The sequence below is a fragment of the Toxorhynchites rutilus genome, chromosome 2 (assembly GCF_029784135.1).
Source record: "Toxorhynchites rutilus septentrionalis strain SRP chromosome 2, ASM2978413v1, whole genome shotgun sequence".
Lineage (NCBI taxonomy): Eukaryota > Metazoa > Arthropoda > Insecta > Diptera > Culicidae > Toxorhynchites > Toxorhynchites rutilus.
This window is the reverse complement of record NC_073745.1, coordinates 281,233,035-281,252,736: the sequence shown is the minus strand read 5'-3', so window position 1 is coordinate 281,252,736 and position 19,702 is coordinate 281,233,035. Positions and strand designations below refer to the sequence as shown.

At 41.2% G+C, this 19,702-nt stretch overlaps 1 protein-coding gene across 4 annotated transcripts in view; it reads left to right on the top strand.

Moving 5' to 3' along the window:
- LOC129764816 (rap guanine nucleotide exchange factor 4) overlaps window positions 1–19,702 on the top strand; it is a 511,489-nt gene that overhangs the window by 397,470 nt on the left and 94,317 nt on the right. For all 4 annotated transcript variants that reach the window (XM_055764313.1, XM_055764312.1, XM_055764315.1 and 1 more), the window contains one exon: window positions 19,615–19,701. In XM_055764313.1, the coding sequence (XP_055620288.1) occupies window positions 19,615–19,701 (87 nt within the window). The remainder of the gene's footprint in view (window positions 1–19,614; window position 19,702) is intronic.

The following is a 19,702-nucleotide window of genomic DNA, read 5'->3' as shown; positions in this document are numbered from 1 at the left end:
AAATTATATAAGGCTTTTTGTCTTTATTTATGAGACTTCCAGCCGTAGGCTAGTTCGTCTCTATAGTATACTATAAGGTTCTCAATTACAACCTGTGCAGCTGAATTTCCATGTAAAACTTTTGTTTTATTACTTCGAATACCAATTCATATATACGATAAGAAGGACACATCATTGATTCTTGTCCACATGTCAAAATCAATTTGGCAGACGATGAATGAATTCAGAATAAAAAAAAACGGATTAGCCTTTCTTCAATCACCAGTTTGCATTGATTCCATCTAACTAGATTTCACGAAATATGAAAACCCCAATCGAGAAAAAGAAAATCTTTCCTGCAATAATCTCCTAGAACGATCAATTGAAACCTTATCGTCCGCCAATAGATTTTCTTCTTATGTGATATCAGTCCTCCCTTCCACCAAGCCCTCTCAATTTCCCAACAGCGTTCAACCGTTCCAGCTGTTGCGCACAAGTCTAAATACACGATTCCTCCCAAAGCTGACCCTCATTATTTGCTGTTTTCGCCCCGAGAGAAGGCAAACCAAAGATATATGCGTTCAGATAGAGAAGAAAAGCGTTCCCAAATCATAACCCACATAATGCGCCTCTCATAGCAAAAAAATCGAACTATGTTCCCTGTCATCACCACCCACAACCGAAGTTAACTGCAGGAAAATCCAATTTCGTATCTGCGTGTATGTATGCTCGGAGGAGCCGAGCCGGGCGTACTGGGGCCCTTAGTATTGGTTAATAATTTGACCAATTTGTAAGAACATCCGGTTCCATTATCGATAAATAACGGAGGCGGCAGATTATCAAGATTATTTTTACGCTCTTCCTCAGGTGCCGCTTTCGCATAACAATATCCTGCCACCCACCGCCCACGCCCACCGACGACAAAGAAGAGCAGTCACCCTCGTATGGCTATGGGGTTTTGGGGTAAGCCAAAGTCTCGTTCAGAGCCGACCACAGATGGTCGGCTTCGGGGTAAGGCTTCCCCAAACTTTCAGCCCACCTCAACATCCGCTGCTATCACCAACTTTTGCTATCTCACCCACCCCCCAGGAACTATTTTCATCGTCCTTCTATCCGGTTCAGTTTCCTTGCGAGGCTGCATTCTCCACTAAGTTGATCTTTTGTCTTCCGACCAAGCTGAAGAGAGAGAGTGTTGTGGTAACTAATGGATTCAAATCAATATTTAATTGAATTGATTTGCATCCTAGCATAAGCTTATCGCCGACGTCGTCGTCGATGACGATGACGACGAGCGTTTGTTTGCAAGCGCAATTGGAAAAGTTGCTCTGACCCTATGCAAAGAGAAAGTTTCTCGTCGACTCCACTCGTTTGATGAGTCCTGCAGAGAAGGGAAAGGTTTTATTGATCAGTCTGAAAACTAGTTGTGTTATTCGTTTTGGAGGGTGTTTGTAGAATAAAACCACACGAGCGGATCAGTGCTCTGAGTGCATGACCAACGTTTTGAGGACAACATCTGTATCTATTTTAAATAGCATGAAAAGCTAGTTGGAACAGCCATAACAACGAGGCCTCTGTGGCACCCGGTCATGTCGTATATACACCATGCCATGGTTTCGGGTTTGATTACCATTCTGACAGTGGAAATTTTAGTCTAAGAGCTTCAATAAAGGTGCACATACAATGTAACGGTGATTTTAATACGAAGGAATGTGAAATGACAAACTGTTACAAACTAAGTTTATAAGGTAACACACAGCAATTCCAAATGAAATCGTCCTAAAAATGCTTGTATTTTTGATTCCAATGAAAGTGTGTATTCCGTTTGGGTTGGAGGAAATATGAGTTTTTCACAGCAATTGGGAATTTTTTGATTCAAGCGTAACTTTTGAAAAGGGCGTATCGATTTTAGTAAGAGAAATCTTTGATAATTTATATCTCAAAAACTATGAGTCGTACCGAAATAGTGTCTAAGAAAGACTATAAGTATTGATGGTTGAATATGAAAAAAAAAATTACACTGAGAAAAAAAATTAGTACTCTTTTTTATTTACTAAATAAAAATTCAATTTGCAATATCCAAAATACATATTTTTTTTTTTTTTTATTTTTTCATACAAAATAGAAGTCATGCAGAAAATTTTAAAAATGGGCCCAAGATGGTAAAACTATTTTTGACGAACTTTGTGGTACATCGAATTTTTAGGAATTTTCGAAACATCGAATTTTTGTATGTGAACAATCATTTTTAGCCACAAATTATGAATCCTGATGGGATTTAAAACAAAAAAAAAGGTTATTATCAATCTCCTTCTAAATGTAGCCATTCTCGAAATATTTCTAATTTATTGTCTTTTTTATTGTAAATAATCCCTTTTAATATGTTTGTCGTGTTATACCGTCATGTTCATGAAATTTTTATGAATTTGCTTATAATTTCCAACAACTTTTCCAAATACATCATCATGGTTCATTTTTGACACAAGCGTAACTTTTGAAAAGGGCGTATCGATTTGAGTAAGAGAAATCTTTGATAATTTCTATCTAAAAAAATATGAGTCGTACCGAAATAGTGTGTTGGAAAGAGTTTTAGAGTATTGTTGGCTACTCCACAGTAAATTTTTTTTTTGCGAAATTCAATTTTATTATTCAACATAATTGCCTTCGAGGTCGATACAGTGATTATAGCGATCTTGCAACTTGATACCTTTTTTATAGTACTCTTTCGGTTTCTCCTCAAAAAAGGCCTCAGTTTCGGTAATCATCGGTCTTAAATTTCTTACCAGCGAGCATTCTCTTCAGGTCTATAGGAAAATAGTCGCTGGGGGTCAGATCTGGAGAATACGGTGGATGCGGAAGCAATTCGAAGCCCAATTCATGTAATTTTGCCATCGTATTCATTGGTTTGTGATTTTTTTCACAATAACAAAAGTTGCTTCACTCTCAATGCTGTAACTCACGAACCAATCGACCGATTGCTGTCAAATTTTGACACGTATCCATTGAAAGATGGTGCTTTGTGATAGTCAAGTAGATTTTTGCAAGAGGCGCCATCTAGACGTCAACCTAATGAACTTTTCAGCCGATTTGTTAGACTGCTATGTCGCCATTTCCTTCATCACTTAGATCATTTTCACAATTTTTTACGCATTCTATCAAAAAGTACCAATGATTTTTCATCTCAGAGATTTACAAAAACAGTTCATTAGCCTCACAGTCCGCCCAATCGGGTTTTATAATCTCGCTTCTTCATGTTAAATCGAAAAAGGCGATCTTCTATTGTTTTTTTCTATAATGCTATAAAACAAAACTGTTCAATGTGTGCTCAACAATTGTGGATCTAATGAAAAGAGCAAACCCTAATTTTGACCGAATGGTATACAAAAGGCTTCATTTAAAATTGAAATATCAATCTGAAACAAATCAACTGATGGCCCACCCGGTTTTCTAAATTTTGCTTATTCTATTTATTATTTTATTTCATATCTTGTACCGTAGAAGATTGATGTTATTTAATGTTGCAATGTGGATATTGTAGACCTTCTCCTTGGTTCGTTGGCTGAAAGAAAGCAGGAATCCACGATCCAGTAGTCACACGCTTCAATTACCGCGTTCACAACAACCCTTTTCTCCAAAATTTCTTTCTGATACGTAGATATTATTCGTACAGTTCCACGTACGTTTTCAACGAATCCACATTCCCTGAATTACCAAAAACTCCTTTTTTGTACAAAAATATTCTTCAATTTACTTGCGAGTATAGCATAAATTGGCAATAATTCTATATTTGTTCAAATCGGTTGGCTACTACTGACCGGTAATTTTGTTGAATCTAATGTGTTGTATGTTTCGTTTCTATCTGTCCCTGACTATCTAACCACTTCGATTTTTTTCGTGTCATCTGTGTTATCATTATTATCAGTGTAGGTAGTAGTAGTGATTAGAGATGAAAGAGAAAAATTTTACTCAAAGTTAAATCTAATATTATAATTATTTATATCTTAAAACAACTCCTCCTCCCCTTCGATATTTTTTTTGAATAGCTGTTACGGTACCATCGAGCTAGTTACCATTGATCAATTGTTTGCGTACGATCGCAGCAAGCTCGTGTGGAAAAATTCTGGACGTTCTGGAAAAATCATCTCTAGCGTGCAGAAGGCTTTTTGTGTGAAACTGTTTTTAAGTTATTCTTGTTATAAAACTGAATCTTTTACTTTGTAAATCAACTTACTGATTTGTGAAGGTAAGAAAATGAATTTGTCGTTAGATGTTCCTAATGTATCATACAAATATTTAGGGCATAACCGAAACGGAAGCTGGACAGGCCAATTGAAAAGGCTAGAATAGAAGAAATCACTGAATTGTAAGCACAGATATTTAATATGAATTCTGTAGATCTAAATTAAATTATTATTTTAGTTTGAAGCATATATTAAAGTATCGCTAACAAAAACGGTGAGTTGCCTTTTGATTGCTGTCGCAACAAACTTCAAAAATTCACAATGAGTATCGTTCGACTCCCGGAAAGAAGAATAGATTTACTGGATGCGCCAGACCAGATGAAGCGGACAATATGGTCCAATGCGATGCTTCTGCGAGAGCCAGCGTCGTTAGCGGATCGTCCTCGCACTTGGCGGACACCATGGCACGACTGCGTGAACGTCAAGAACTAGAGAAGCAACGCATGGAAATCGAGTTAGAGAAGAAGTTCCTGAAGGAACAGCAAAACATGTTGGATGTCACCATTGCTGCAGAAGAGGAGAAAAGGAGCCGTGGGAGCCACGCAGTCAGCATGAGATGAATCCAGGAGTGGGTCGAGAGTAGCGCGGATTCGCAAACGAGCGCAGCACATCGAACGCTAGCAGCTTCAACGATCCAGCAGCATAATTCTCATCCTATCCAGATGGGTTCTGGTACTGAAACGCACATTTCTCCGCTTCGTCGTCGAAACACACCAACACTCAACACCACTGGAAATGTGGGTTCGCTTCCACTGCCCTCACTGAGAAGAGCTGGTGTTGAACGAACAGCCATCGATCTAGTTCGAGATTTGCGAGCAAAGATGGAGGAGTGTCTTGAGGAATCAGAGGCTTATCAACAGCAATTGGATAGGCATACTTTTGAAGGGATGCATTGCACCGTACGTCGCTTAGCAACGGGGCCATCGTCAGCGATTGAGGTAGGATTGCAGAATGTGCAGGGGCACCCAGAAAATCAGGACGTATTCGTATCATCTGGTGCGGTGGCACTTGGAGCCGTTCCGAAAGAGTATGCAAAAGTCTCTCCTCCAGTGCAGCAGTATTCCGAGCGTCAGCAGCCCTCAGCGCAGCAGCCGCACATGATGCAACAGTTTTCGAGCCAGCAATCTCCAGTTGGGCATATTCCTGAGAAGCAACATTTTCCGCTGTATAATCCTGTGGTACAGCAACTTCCAGTGCGTCATTCTCTTATGCAGCATTCACCGACAATGAAACCTCCGATTTATCATCCTCCGAGGCAGCATTGTTCGATGCAGGAACCTCTACAGCAGGATTATTCAAGTCAGCAGCGTCCAGCGCATGACCCCACAACTTCTGAATTTGTACAGCTAAGTTCGAATGCAAACGAGCAAGAACTGATGCCCACACAGCGTCAGCTCACCTCACGTCAATCTTTAGCTCGTGATCTTCCAACGTTTTCTGGAGATCCAGCTGAATGGCCGATATTTATATCCAATTTTGAATACACGACGAAGACATGTGGGTATACAGAAGGAGAAAACATGGTTCGCCTCCAACGATGCCTGCGTGGTCGAGCGCTGGAGTGTGTTCGAAGTCGTCTTGTTTTCCCGACAGCGGTTCCTCAAGTGATTGAGGCATTACGTATGAGATACGGACGTCCAGAGCTGCTAATCAACGCTTTGTTGCAGAAGGTCCGTGCAACTCCCGCTCCTCGTGGAGATAAGCTGGAAGCCCTTATCGAGTACGCGATGGTTGTTCAAGAATTGTGTGATCATATTGAGGCAGCGAATGAAACAGCGCACTTATCAAACCCAACTCTTCTGCAAGAGCTTGTCGGGAAGTTACCCGCGGATCAGAAGCTGATGTGGGCCGGCTTTAAACGTGGACGACCAGTGGTAGACCTGAAAACGTTCAGCGAGAACATGACGGGAGTAATGCAGGATGCGTCAAGTGTAGTCCTGTATGATTCGGATTCCCGGAAAAGCAGTGGCAGAGAGAGAATGAAAACGTACGTTAATTCACACTTGGCTAATGTTGAAGAGACACCTGCTTCGACGACGGCACAATCCAAGCCTAGTGGATGTTTGCATTGCGGAAAGGAGGGTCACAAGCTTCGTGAGTGCCATGCGTTCAGAGCGCTCTCCATTGATGATCGTTGGCGACGAATTCGAACACTGAAGTTGTGTCAAATATGTCTGTTTGATCATGGTAGAAGAGCATGTCGTAGTAACAGCAAGTGCAACGTGAATGGTTGTCAGTTTAAGCATCATCCTTTGCTTCACGGAAAATCAACGACTCCTACAACTCAAGTGGCGAATAATCACATTCATCGACTTTTGGATTCCGTTGTTCTGTTCCGTATAGTACCTGTGACGCTATATGGAAAGACGGGAAAAATCAACACCTTCGCTTTTCTGGATGAAGGCTCGTCATTGACTCTTATTGAGGGTGCACTGGTGGCGCAACTAGGGTTGACAGGAAATCCACATCCACTTTGCCTGCGGTGGACGGGAAACACGTCACGCATAGAGAAGGAGTCGCAGACTGTGACGATCGCAATATCCGGTGTGCATCAGCAACGCCGTTACCAGTTGGTAAATGCTCGTACGGTTAATAGTTTGGACCTCCCAACGCAATCTTTCGACTTTGAGGAGGCAGCAAAGAGATTCGCTTACCTCGAACAACTGCCGGTTCAAAGCTATCGTAACGCTAAACCAGAGCTTTTGATGGGATTAGACAATTTGAAACTTGCTGTGCCGTTGAAGACAAGAGAAGGCGATGGATCTGGGCCAATTGCCGTAAAAACACGATTAGGTTGGTGCATCTATGGAAGACGAGATTCACGAGCCAATGAAGGATTCAGCTTCCATATTTGCGGATGTACGGGAAACGACGAATTACACGAAACAGTCAAACAGTTTTTCGCAGTAGAGGACAACGGAGTAAGGCAAATCGGGATCTGTCCTAGCGCGGAGGAACAGCGAGCTCAAGAACTATTAGAAAAAACAACGAAGCGTATCGGAAGGCACTTCGAAACAGGACTTCTCTGGGCAAATGACGACATTGAGTTACCCGATAGTTACAGCATGGCGTTGCATCGGTATCAGTGTCTTCAACGAAGAATGGACCGCAATCCGGATCTTCGCGAGAATTTCAGTCGTCAAATGGAAGATTATGTGAAAAAAGGTTACGCACATCGAGCGACTCCTGCCGAGTTGGAGAATACTGATCCCAGGAAAATTTGGTTTTTACCATTAGGAGCAGTAACGAATCCAAACAAGCCTGGAAAGGTACGCCTTGTTTGGGACGCGGCGGCCAAGGTCTCTGGTGTATTTTTGAACAGTGTATTACTGAAAGGACCAGATCAACTGACACTATTGCCTGCTGTCTTGTTCCGATTTCGTATGTACTCCATAGCAGTTAGTGCAGATATAGAACAGATGTTCCATCAGTTGAGAATCATATCATGCGATAAGAATTCATTGCGATTCCTGTGGAGTGACACACGAGGTAGTCCAGCTGAGATTTACATAATGGATGTTGCGACGTTCGGAGCGACATGCTCGCCTGCCTCCGCGCAATATGTGAAAAATATGAACGCCAAGGAACATAATCAGCAGTATCCAAGGGCCGTCGAAGCGATATTGAAGAGCCATTACGTCGACGATTATCTCGACAGTTTTAGCACTGAAGCTGAAGCAGAGAAAATTTCATCGGAAGTACGACTAGTTCACTACAACGGCGGGTTTCATCTACGGAATTGGAGATCAAATAGTGAAAAGGTCCTGACTGTACTCGGAGAACCAGCGGAAGTAGACAGCAAGAACCTGAACTTAGAAAGTGGCGAACAAGTTGATAGAGTACTAGGAATGCTATGGTCGTCAAGATCGGATGAACTAAGTTTCTCCACCCGCATGAGCAAGGAAGTGAAGAACCTTCTGGGAAGTGACGCTCGACCAACCAAACGTCAAGTTTTGCGGTGTGTTATGTCCCTATTCGATCCTCTAGGGCTTCTTGCACCGTTCATAATTCATGGTAAAGTGCTAATTCAAGAGTTGTGGCGAGCTGGAACGGAGAGGGACGAAGCCATATGCGATGAGGTGTTCGAACATTGGAAGCGATGGATCAAGATGATAGAATTTATTTCAACCGTCAGGATTCCCAGGTGTTATTTTCAACGAGCCACTGAATCGACGTACGAAGGAGCCCAGATTCACGTGTTCGTCGATGCTAGTGAAATTGCTTATTCCTGTGCTGTGTACATACGAACGGCTATAGTTGGCGATGTTCTCGATTGTGTCTTGATTGCTGGAAAAAACAAGGTAGCTCCGTTGATACCGATGTCCATTCCTAGGCTGGAACTGCAAGGATGTGTACTAGGAACGCGTTCACTGAAGTTTATTCAAGAAAATCACCCTATTGAATTTACTAGAAGGTTTCTTTGGACAGACTCAATGACAGCACTGTCATGGATTCGGTCGGATCCAAGACGCTACAAACCCTTTGTAGCTCATCGGGTAGGAGAAATTCTGGAGAGTACGAACTAAACCCAGCGGACGAAGCAACTAAGTGGGGTCGAGGTCCTTATTTTAACCAGGAGAGCCAATGGTTCACCGGGCCAGATTTCCTGCGAAGTCCAGCAGAAGAATGGCCAGAAAGAATGGAGCCGTTAGTAGCTACAGCCGAAGATGCCAGACCTTCGGTGTTATATCATTTTGCAGCTGAACCAGTACTAGACTTCCAACGATTTTCATCGTGGAAGAGGATGCTACGTACCACAGCTTATGTTCTTCGGTACCTATTCAACATCCGGAATCCAAACCGGAGGCTGCGAGGATCACTTTCACAACCCGAGCTACTCAATGCAGAGCGAACCATCTTCAAGCTTGCGCAGAGAGAAAGCTATGCGGATGAAATGGCGACCCTCGAAAAGTCTAAGGCGATGAGCCATCAAGTGTTTGTCAATCGAAAAAGCAAGATCTACAAGTTGATGCCTGTAATGGATGACGTAGGCTTGTTGCGGCAGCGAAGCCGCATAATTGCTGCAAAAGATGTTTCTTACGATTCCCGATTTCCCATAATATTGCCCTCCAAGCACCGAGCAGTGAGTCTTCTGGTAGAGAACTATCATCGACGCTACCGACACGCGAATAACGAAACCATCGTTAATGAGCTCCGTCAGCTTTACGTTATTCCGAATTTACGTCGGATCGTAAAAACGATTGCATATAAATGCCAGCTCTGTAAAATCCGCAAGGCACGTCCATACAACCCACCCATGGCCGCTCTTCCACCAGCTCGACTGGCGTTGCATTGTCGTCCGTTTACGTACGTAGGGCTGGATTATTTTGGTCCGTTCTTAACGAAAGTGGGGAGATCAAACGTGAAGAGGTGGATTGCCCTATTCACGTGTCTTACAGTTCGAGCTGTCCACCTCGAAATTGCCTACAGTTTATCGACAGCTTCCTGCATTTCTTGCATAAGAAGATTCCTCGGCCGTCGAGGATCACCGGCTGAAATATTTAGTGACAACGGTACAAATTTTCAAGGTGCGGAGCGAGTTCTCCGAGCGCAGATAGACAAGGAACTATCGGAAACGTTCACCAGCACCACAATGAAGTGGAGTTTCATTCCTCCCGGGGCTCCACATATGGGAGGAGCTTGGGAAAGGTTGGTGCGGTCAGTAAAGTTGGCTATGGAAGATGCATATACCGAAGGGAAGTTGACGGATGAGGAGCTGCTTACACTGATTGTGGAGGCAGAAAGTATTGTCAACTCGAGACCTCTGACATATTTACCATTGGATTCTGAGGAGACTGAAGCCTTGACACCGAATCATTTCTTGATCATGTCATCCAGTGGATCCAAGTGCAGCAGTGTTGATATGGGGAATTCTCAAAGAAACCTTCGAGAGAATTGGAATAGTATTCAGCAGCAGGTGCACAAATTCTGGCAACGCTTTCTGGTAGAGTATCTGCCAGTCATCAGAAGACAGCCGAAATGGTTCGACGAAACCAAACCTTTGCAATTGGTTGCAGATGGCGAAAAACCTAAGGAGTGGATACAAGGCAAAGTGATACAAATCTTCCAAGGAGCAGATGGCAAGGTTCGACAGGCTTCCGTGCAAACAAGACTGGGAATCTTCAGGAGTCCTACTTCAAGGCTAGCAGTGCTCGACGTAAATGATCGAAGTGCTGTCCCTAAGGACTATGGGAAGCACCAGGGGGAGGATGTTACGGTACCATCGAGCTAGTTACCATTGATCAATTGTTTGCGTACGATCGCAGCAAGCTCGTGTGGAAAAATTCTGGACATTCTGGAAAAATCATCTCTAGCGTGCAGAAGGCTTTTTGTGTGAAACAGTTTTTAAGTTATTCTTGTTATAAATCTGAATCTTTTACTTTGTAAATCAACTTACTGATTTGTGAAGGTAAGAAAATGAATTTGTCGTTAGATGTTCCTAATGTATCATACAAATATTTAGGGCATAACCGAAACGGAAGCTGGACAGGCCAATTGAAAAGGCTAGAATAGAAGAAATCACTGAATTGTAAGCACAGATATTTAATATGAATTCTGTAGATCTAAATTAAATTATTATTTTAGTTTGAAGCATATATTAAAGTATCGCTAACAAAAACGGTGAGTTGCCTTTTGATTGCTGTCGCAACAATAGCCCTTCAAAATTAACAAAGTTCGACTCACAATGGCAAACTCATCAAAATTAAGGTATGGATCTATTAAAATTTATGAAATTTCAATACTCTGTAAAATCGTAACCATTTACGAATAGTAACATAAAAAATGGTTTTACTGTGAATTTGATGGGTCTTGAAGGGAAACATTTGTTAATAGTTGTTTCCGTACGGTCAAACACTAAATTCAGATTTCTATTGATAACAACTGGCCCGTTTGAGGCTAGCGATTAACCAGAAACGGCCAGAATTGGCCAACAGATGAGGGCGTGAAACAAGTGTCAATGAAATTTGGTCCGAATACATTTAATTTCGACCAGAAATGTCATCGCATGAGTTGAACGACGACATTGACGATCCTGTTTCACTCGAAAGTGTCTTAACTGGTGACGAGCCATGAGTATATGGTTACAACGTCAAACCCAAAGCCGAACCGTCCCTATGGAGGTACTCGCAAGAGTCAAGGCCGTAACTTAACGGGGCTTAGAGCATCACGAGCTCTCACCAGAGTGTTAACTTGAAGTCGGCATCGGTTCTATAGTATGTCTAATTGGAAGAAAAGCATGTTTTGCGTGAAACGATAAGATTCACAAAGAAAAGGCATAACCGCTAACCAAAAGATTTCTTTCATCTCAAAATTTCGAGATCACATAAAAGTAAACGCAACAAATGTGAAGAAAGACGAAATATTTTATTTGAACATAATAGTAGGTGATAGAAATCCATTCAAAATCGTGCATCTATATTTGCTTTTTACGCGGTTTTTCTTAGGGCGATTTTTTTTTCACGCGGTTTATGTAACTTACGGATGTCGGATTTTACGTGGTTTTTTACGCGACAGGTATCAACCGCGTAAAAAGTTACTCCAGTGCAAACAGAGTTTATGTGCTAATTGATGTGACTTTTCACGGAATAAGTTTGTATTGTATCACTGATTAATAGCTGGCAATCCTGAAGCTGAATCATATCATTACCTGAAATCTAAACTTTCTTCGTTGTCAGCTGAAACCAAACAAATTTACTTTTAGCAAAATACTCATCAAATCATGATACGGCCAAGTCTCTGTTGGTTGACCGGAAGTCAAGTGGATATTCTAGTGAAGAGGTACAAATTTCGGACGTTTTTTGGAGCTCTGAATAAAAAAAAAACAAATAAAATTTTACTATCCCTTGTTCTATTATTTGTTTATTAATCTTTCAAGAACACAACAGTAATTAAACAAGAAAAAATAAATTTAAAAAAGTTACATACTGGAGAATTGGGTCCAAGTAGGCACAGTTCCAACAAAATATTGCGTACACGATTTTACCGCTTCTGGTAAATTCCGAAACGAAAAAAAAAATCCAATAGCTTGTTCATCAGCAAAGATACCGCTATGGTATAAACCTGGACAAGCCAAAACGAATGTTTTAGCCAGGATGGTGGCAGGTTGAAAATTAAACACGAGTTTTGAGCACTTTTTTATGACTGTTTCATTTTTTTTTAAATAGTAAAATAAAAAAATTGGTTCATGTGATAGAGACATGAATAAAGAATATTCATACCAAATTTAAAACAAATTGGTTCAGTGAGATATCGTGTGCGTAATCTGAAAGAACATTTTCGAGATTAATACTAGATTAGATAACGCGGCAATAAAATGACTGTAACTCAGTAAATGACTAGAATTTCAGAAAATCTTCCTAGGACATATTCTTGAATGTCTAAACATTAGAATATGAAGGAAAAAAATGATTTTTTTGAATTTTTAGACTCTAGAATACTCTAGAAATACACATTACATTTGTTTTCTTGACATTTTTTGGATGCTACTGAAATAAATAAATAAATAAAAATACTTGGACGTATTTTTTTTTTTTTTAAATTGTAGCATTCCAGTCTTACTGCAGTATTTTTAATTATCAGTTCCCTGTGAATTTTTTTTTATTTCCGGAAGCCAGACCGACAATGGAAGCATACCATGTTCCTATGCATTTATATTTGGTTTCCAAATCAATTCTCGTAACCACACTCTTTCAACTTGAGTCAACTCGCTGTTACCCGTAATACTACTAATGATGGAGAAGGGATAGAGATAAGAATGTTTTTTTTTCCTTTATTGAAAAAAATTAGGCTCAGCTGTCCCATAGGGCAAATTTTGGCCCATCAACCATTATAGTATATACATAACATAAACTTAATAATTAAAAAAAATTGCTTTGAGGAAACGATTACCCGCGGCTTACTCGGGGTTAGTTCCAAACACACTCACACACATACTTTCCAAAAATTCGATAGCTTTCATTCTCGCATACAGAAGGATGAACAAGGGAAGGGGAACTAACTACCTTATACTAACTTAAACTATGTGTTGGTCTAAAAAGGCAAAGCAAACAATGTACCAAATCATGATTGAATTTTAGATGTCATGATGAATTCGTGTAAGAGCTTCATGGTTTGAATGTCCTTGTTTCCAAGAATATCTCAAATTGATTGAACAGGTATTCCGGTCAGAATATTGGTTCGATATGCCCCGTAACGTTCGCACTCCCAGACGAGATGGATGGTCAATGGTGGTGTATCCCCTGCCGCAGTCGCAGAGATTCGAATCGGTAATGTTGATTCCGAAAAGATGACCGTTTTGAGTATAATGATTTGCCATTAGACGACTCATATTTTTTATGAACATCCGTGAAGAAACGACCTGATCGAACCAAGGTTTTGGTTTAACGGAAGGAAGAATGGTGTAGCAGTGTCTACCAAGATCACTTGCAGACCACCCTTGCTGCCATGACTCGAGTGTCCTACTACGGAGAATCGGTAGAAAATCGTGCGACTGAATTTCTCTGAAGAAGACCTCATTAGTATCCCAACCGCACTTCGCCAATGTATCAGCCATCTCATTTCCGGCGATCCCAGAATGAACCCATAGAAATAGCACAAAGTAGTTGCACGATAAGAGATATGCAACGGTATCTCTTATGTACAACAACAATCGATTTGTCTTTTTGATGTTTTTGTGTTCTTTATAGCGTTCGAAACACTGAAGCTGTCAGAACAAATAAGGTATTTACCAGGAGGGAGACCTTTGATGTAATCTACCACGAATAAATTTCTGATTATTCTGCCGAAAATATTAAACAAGGATCAATCAACCGCCTACTAACCTCCAGGTCAGGGCCAACCACTCCAAAACCCGCACACTCATCCTTCATTGAACCATCCGTGTAAAATACAGCGTCCGCAAAATATGTTGACAACTTTTCTTGGAACAACTAAAAACGAAACAACCATATTCCATCACTGAACGAATAGTGGTCTTGTAGAGTTTGATCATGTCAGCGGGCTGAGCTCCCCACCAAGAACTCGATATAGTTCGCAAAAAGTTTATCCTTCTCTGGCATTTTTGTACCAAATATCCTGTGTGGACTTTCCAAATGCATTTCGTGTCAAACCACACTCCAAGGTATTTGAAGCTGTTTGACTGAGAAATTAACTGTGTATAGAGAGTTAGCTGCAGAGATGAAGGAGGTCTTCTTCTAGAAAACACAACAACCCCAGTTTTGGCGACAGAGAATTCAAAGCCAGTATTCGCAGCCCATTGCTCCAGATTATTCAAGGATGCAAAGCACTTTCTATAAACATAGACTCCTTTCCACGGCACCATAAAGCACTATCATCGGCAAACTGTACAGCCTGTATAGCCGATCGAAACACAACTATCGATATCCCTGACATAAATGTTATACAACAAAGGACTGAGAGCAGAACCTTGAGTTAAACCAAGGTAGCTAGTGCACACTGATTTGACCATTATTTTTGACGATAGAAGGTGAGACATAAATAAGGCCGGTTGAACGGGAACTCCAATTTGACACAGTTTGTGGCACAAAATATAATATCAAAACCGAGTCGTAGGCTCCCGTAATGTCTAGAAACACAGAGACTAGCTCCTCCTTCGATTCGAAAGCATTCTGAATATCTGTCGCTAAAAGTTTTTGACAGTCTCTCGTACTACGCGCCTGACGGAAACCATATTGGGTTGCAGATAGAAGATTATTCTTCTCCACCCAAAATTATAGCCAATGTAAAATCTTTTTTTTTTTCAATAGTTTTCGGACACACGACAATAGACCAATGGGGATGTATGAATCAGCAAGTCCTGGATCTTTTCCAGGTTTGGGAACGGCTACTACCTTCACCTCCTTCCACGAGTACGGAACAGTGAAACTTTGGAAAATCCAATTTAGAGATTTTTATACATTGCAACATTGCGGACAACGGTAGATTTTTAATGAGGGAAAATTTGATATCACCTGTACCAGACGAATAATTATTACTCTGGGTCAAAGCAAGGTTAATTTCGAACAAATCGAAGTCTTTATCAGATCATTTTCGGTGGTAGGTAATTCTCTGAACTCAGGACATGCACAAGGGACAAACGACGGACATGTCTTATTAGTAAACTCCTGTATCCATTCTGCATCATAATTGTCAACGCACGACGGAGGAGGATAGTAATTACGCAGTTTATGAACTGTGTTCCACAATGTACGCATGACTGTCTCTCTTGTCAAAGAATCTACGATGTTTTTCCAATAATTACGCTTTTTCGATTTGAACAGTTTTTTGCTACTGGCCTCAAGCCGTTTATATTTCATAATTGTCAACGCACGACGGAGGAGGATAGTAATTACGCAGTTTATGAACTGTGTTCCACAATGTACGCATGACTGTCTCTCTTGTCAAAGAATCTACGATGTTTTTCCAATAATTACGCTTTTTCGATTTGAACAGTTTTTTGCTACTGGCCTCAAGCCGTTTATATTTCATAATTGTCAACGCACGACGGAGGAGGATAGTAATTACGCAGTTTATGAACTGTGTTCCACAATGTACGCATGACTGTCTCTCTTGTCAAAGAATCTACGATGTTTTTCCAATAATTACGCTTTTTCGATTTGAACAGTTTTTTGCTACTGGCCTCAAGCCGTTTATATTTCATAATTGTCAACGCACGACGGAGGAGGATAGTAATTACGCAGTTTATGAACTGTGTTCCACAATGTACGCATGACTGTCTCTCTTGTCAAAGAATCTACGATGTTTTTCCAATAATTACGCTTTTTCGATTTGAACAGTTTTTTGCTACTGGCCTCAAGCCGTTTATATTTCGGGAATAAATGCATCGCACCACGTTTTTTGAATTCTCTTAATGCTTAGAACGTTTCTTTACTATATCAGAACACTTTTGGTCCCACCAAATTGTAGGAGACCTACTAACTGAAGAAGAGACAGGGGCGGGTTTCGTTTGCGCACGATGAGCATACTCAACCATTAAGATAATTATGAGGATCTGGTATAGCCACCTCGCCGCAGTCCATGGCTCTGGAAATAAGCGATGAATATTGTACCCAATCAATATTTTTGATGATATCAAAAGGTACTGTAACTTCAAATGAACCCCTTACGGAAAATTTGACATGAATCGGTAAATGATCGCTTCCTGCTGAATCATCTAACACGGACCATGAGCAATTCAGCGCAAAGCTTGAAGTACAAATTGAAAACTCGACTCGACAACTCGACTACACCTAACCGGTTGGCACGCCAAAAGGTTACCTCACCTGTGTTTTAAATGGAGAGATCAAACCCATTCAACAGATCGTATATTAAGTTTGCTCTACTATCATCGTAAGCTTCACCCCGAGCACAGCCGTGGGAATTGAAGTCCCCGAGTAAAAACATCGGGCGAGGAAGTTGGTTGATCACATTTTTTAGAATTGACGTGACGGAGGATTATATATCGAAGCAACAGCAATCCACTGGCCACAGACATCAATAGAGCACGCCACTGCTTCAATTGGACCCAAGTTCACCAACCGAACATGATGAATAATTGTTTTTGATACCCAACAGAACCCCACCAGCTCAACTATCGCGATCGGCACGAATGATGTTAAACCTCGGAACAATAAAGTTCAACTCCTCGACCAGAAAAGTTTCGGATAATGCAAAACAATCAGCATCGACACAATTCAAACAGTTTCTTAGATTTGCCTGTTTCGGCAAAACGCTTCTGCAGTTCCACTGGAACAAGGAAAAATTCTTTCTCGGCTGACCGGAATTAGCCATCGATAGTCAAGAACAAACCAAGGAGGGGCCAAGAAACGATGATTTTTGCGAAAATGGTGTTCAAGAGAGGAGATAACTTCATCAGTGCATCTATCCACACAGAATTTAACACAAAAATATCAACAATTAGTTGAATCAGACCTGTAATGTTCAGTTTACCTGAAGTTTGACCTTTATTATATTGTTCATACTGCTGTGAAAATCCATGAGGACGGGAAGCTTTTGTTTGTGAAATCATGGGTTTGGGAGTAGAGACCATATGGCTTAACGGGATTCGTTTTTTTTTTTTGCGTGTTCTGGCATGGAAACATTTTTTCGTTTTGGTGCTGCATTCTGACTACAATGTGGAACCTCCCCTTTCAAGCCCGTAACGTCTCTGAGGGAATCGTATAGATTGTCATCGTTGACATTAGGGGCGACCTGCCGAAGCATCTCGACGTAACTCAATTTTGACTTATGAATCAATCTGTCACGAGCAAACCGTACCCGTTCCTTATATAAGGGACAATTCTTCACATCAATATGCCATTACAATGTAGGCATATGGCTTCCAAGATGGTGCACTGCCCATCTGAATGAGACTGTCCGCATTTGCCTCAGCGAGCTTTATTAGCACAAAACTGTTCTGTGTGACCAAATCATTTGCACTTCTGGCAGCGCATGAACTTCGGAGAAAAAAATCGAACTGGAATCAGAACATTATGAATACAAAGATAGTCTGGCATCAAAGAACCATTGAATATAACCCGAACTTCGTTTGATGGAACGAAACTCTTCTTTCCATCCAAAATGGCAGTCACACCTAAGCGATTACACTCTAGAACCGGCACCGAAGGGAGCCGAGGATCTTTAAACTTTCCTTTGCCATATTCAACAACATATTGTATCTCTAGATCAGCCTGATTAATTACTCCATCGATCGCAACACCTCACTAAAGTTCATCTTTTATATTTTTTTAACGGATTTTTAGTTTTTCTTAAGCTCAGCCGAAACTAGAAGTACATTAATCGGCTTCTCTTTCTGACGAATAAAGGCTTCAAACGGGCCCTTTGCCGTGTCGGGGTAGCAGCGGATACGAATTTCTCTATCCGGAGGTAACTGAGCCCCATTCCCTGAGGATGTTGGGTTAGGATCATCAGTGGACTCAATCCCGTCCATCGCTCACTGTGTTGCAGTAAAAGCTCTGGCAAACACCAAATGGAACACCCAACCAACCGAAACGAGAACTCAAAAGAGAAAAAAACAATTGATACTTAGCTTCAGAAATGATAACAATGATCTACACTTGTGCACAATAGCAAATTGATTTTCTTTGAAATTCTTTTATATGAGCTTGAAAATTATTTCGGGAGCAGAAATAGACAAGTCAGCTCTCGGACGTGACTTGCTATGAGCTGATAAAAATATGTTAAAAAGCTAAAAATTAAAAATTAAAAGTCTACAGAAACTCAGTTTCATTACAGCCTTCGTATATTCAAGATGGTGGAAGTTCGTAGTAGGTCCCTATAATCAATAACTTCCAGTATTCATTTCTACGCTGCTAATGAAAATAACTTTCTCGAACACATTTCCGGGGCATCCTCAATTGGATCACAAACATTTCCGAACTCACGCGCTCATCTAATGCTTCCGAACCTTATTTTCGAACACATCGTACGCGCCACAATGAGAACATTATAAATGATTAGTTAACGACTCAACGCCTCCATTCCCACCTTTCTGCAGATGGAGAATGGTTCTGTTCTCCCCGACATATTTCTGAGAAGCAACGTCGGGAGCCGCGCGTACCCAAATCGGTTTACTCACCCCCAGAATCAACACAATCCATGGTTCGGTGTAATGATTTTCTCCCGCCCCATCACAACACGGCATCATTAAATCGAAACTTCCGATCGTCTTGTCAAGCTTTGATGTCGCGTGGTTTGAATGTGTTAATCGAATTGGCAACGCTTCTACGCGTTATGTTTAGCTTCAGGACATAACACGACAACACTGCATTAGCGCAGTAATAGACCAAATCATCGACTTCAATCATAAACACTCGACCGTTGTTTCATTTTTTTTTTCTTATTTTCGTTTTCACATAACCATGCCTCCCCAGGGCTTCATTGATTCGAATGTTTGGCCCACTCCATTCCGATGAATGGTCGAGCCTTAATCGCCGTTACGGCAATTTAACCTCCCCGTAAAACGTTTAAGAGCAGCTCCATGGCCAGATCAAACGTTGGCAGCGCACATATTTACTGCAGTGAAAACAAACGGGTCCAGGCCCCAGGATAGCCCTTCTAAAACAGCATAGAAAGTATGCAAATTGACCCCTGACTTTCGATCCTACGCCGGTGGGGACACACTCGTATACCGCCAACCACCATCCTGTCGTGCCGCAGGTTTTGTTGTGCGGGGAATGAAAAGCAAACATTATTATTATTATTATGCTTCACACGGAACCACTCTCAACTTTTATCTCTTCATAAAGAGTATGACTTTGGGATTCCCCCGCATTGCGCTCTTGTTTTCGTCGATGGGACAACCGTACCTTCATACGAAGTGAACTCAAGTATGCTAATGGTTTTTATTTATTTTTATATTTTTTTCGTTCATTTCCAGACTCCTAGCCCCGCGATGGCTCGAATGGGATGGGCACTGCGCGCCCTCCTCGTATCAGACAATACCAGCTGCCTGAAGGATCGAAAGG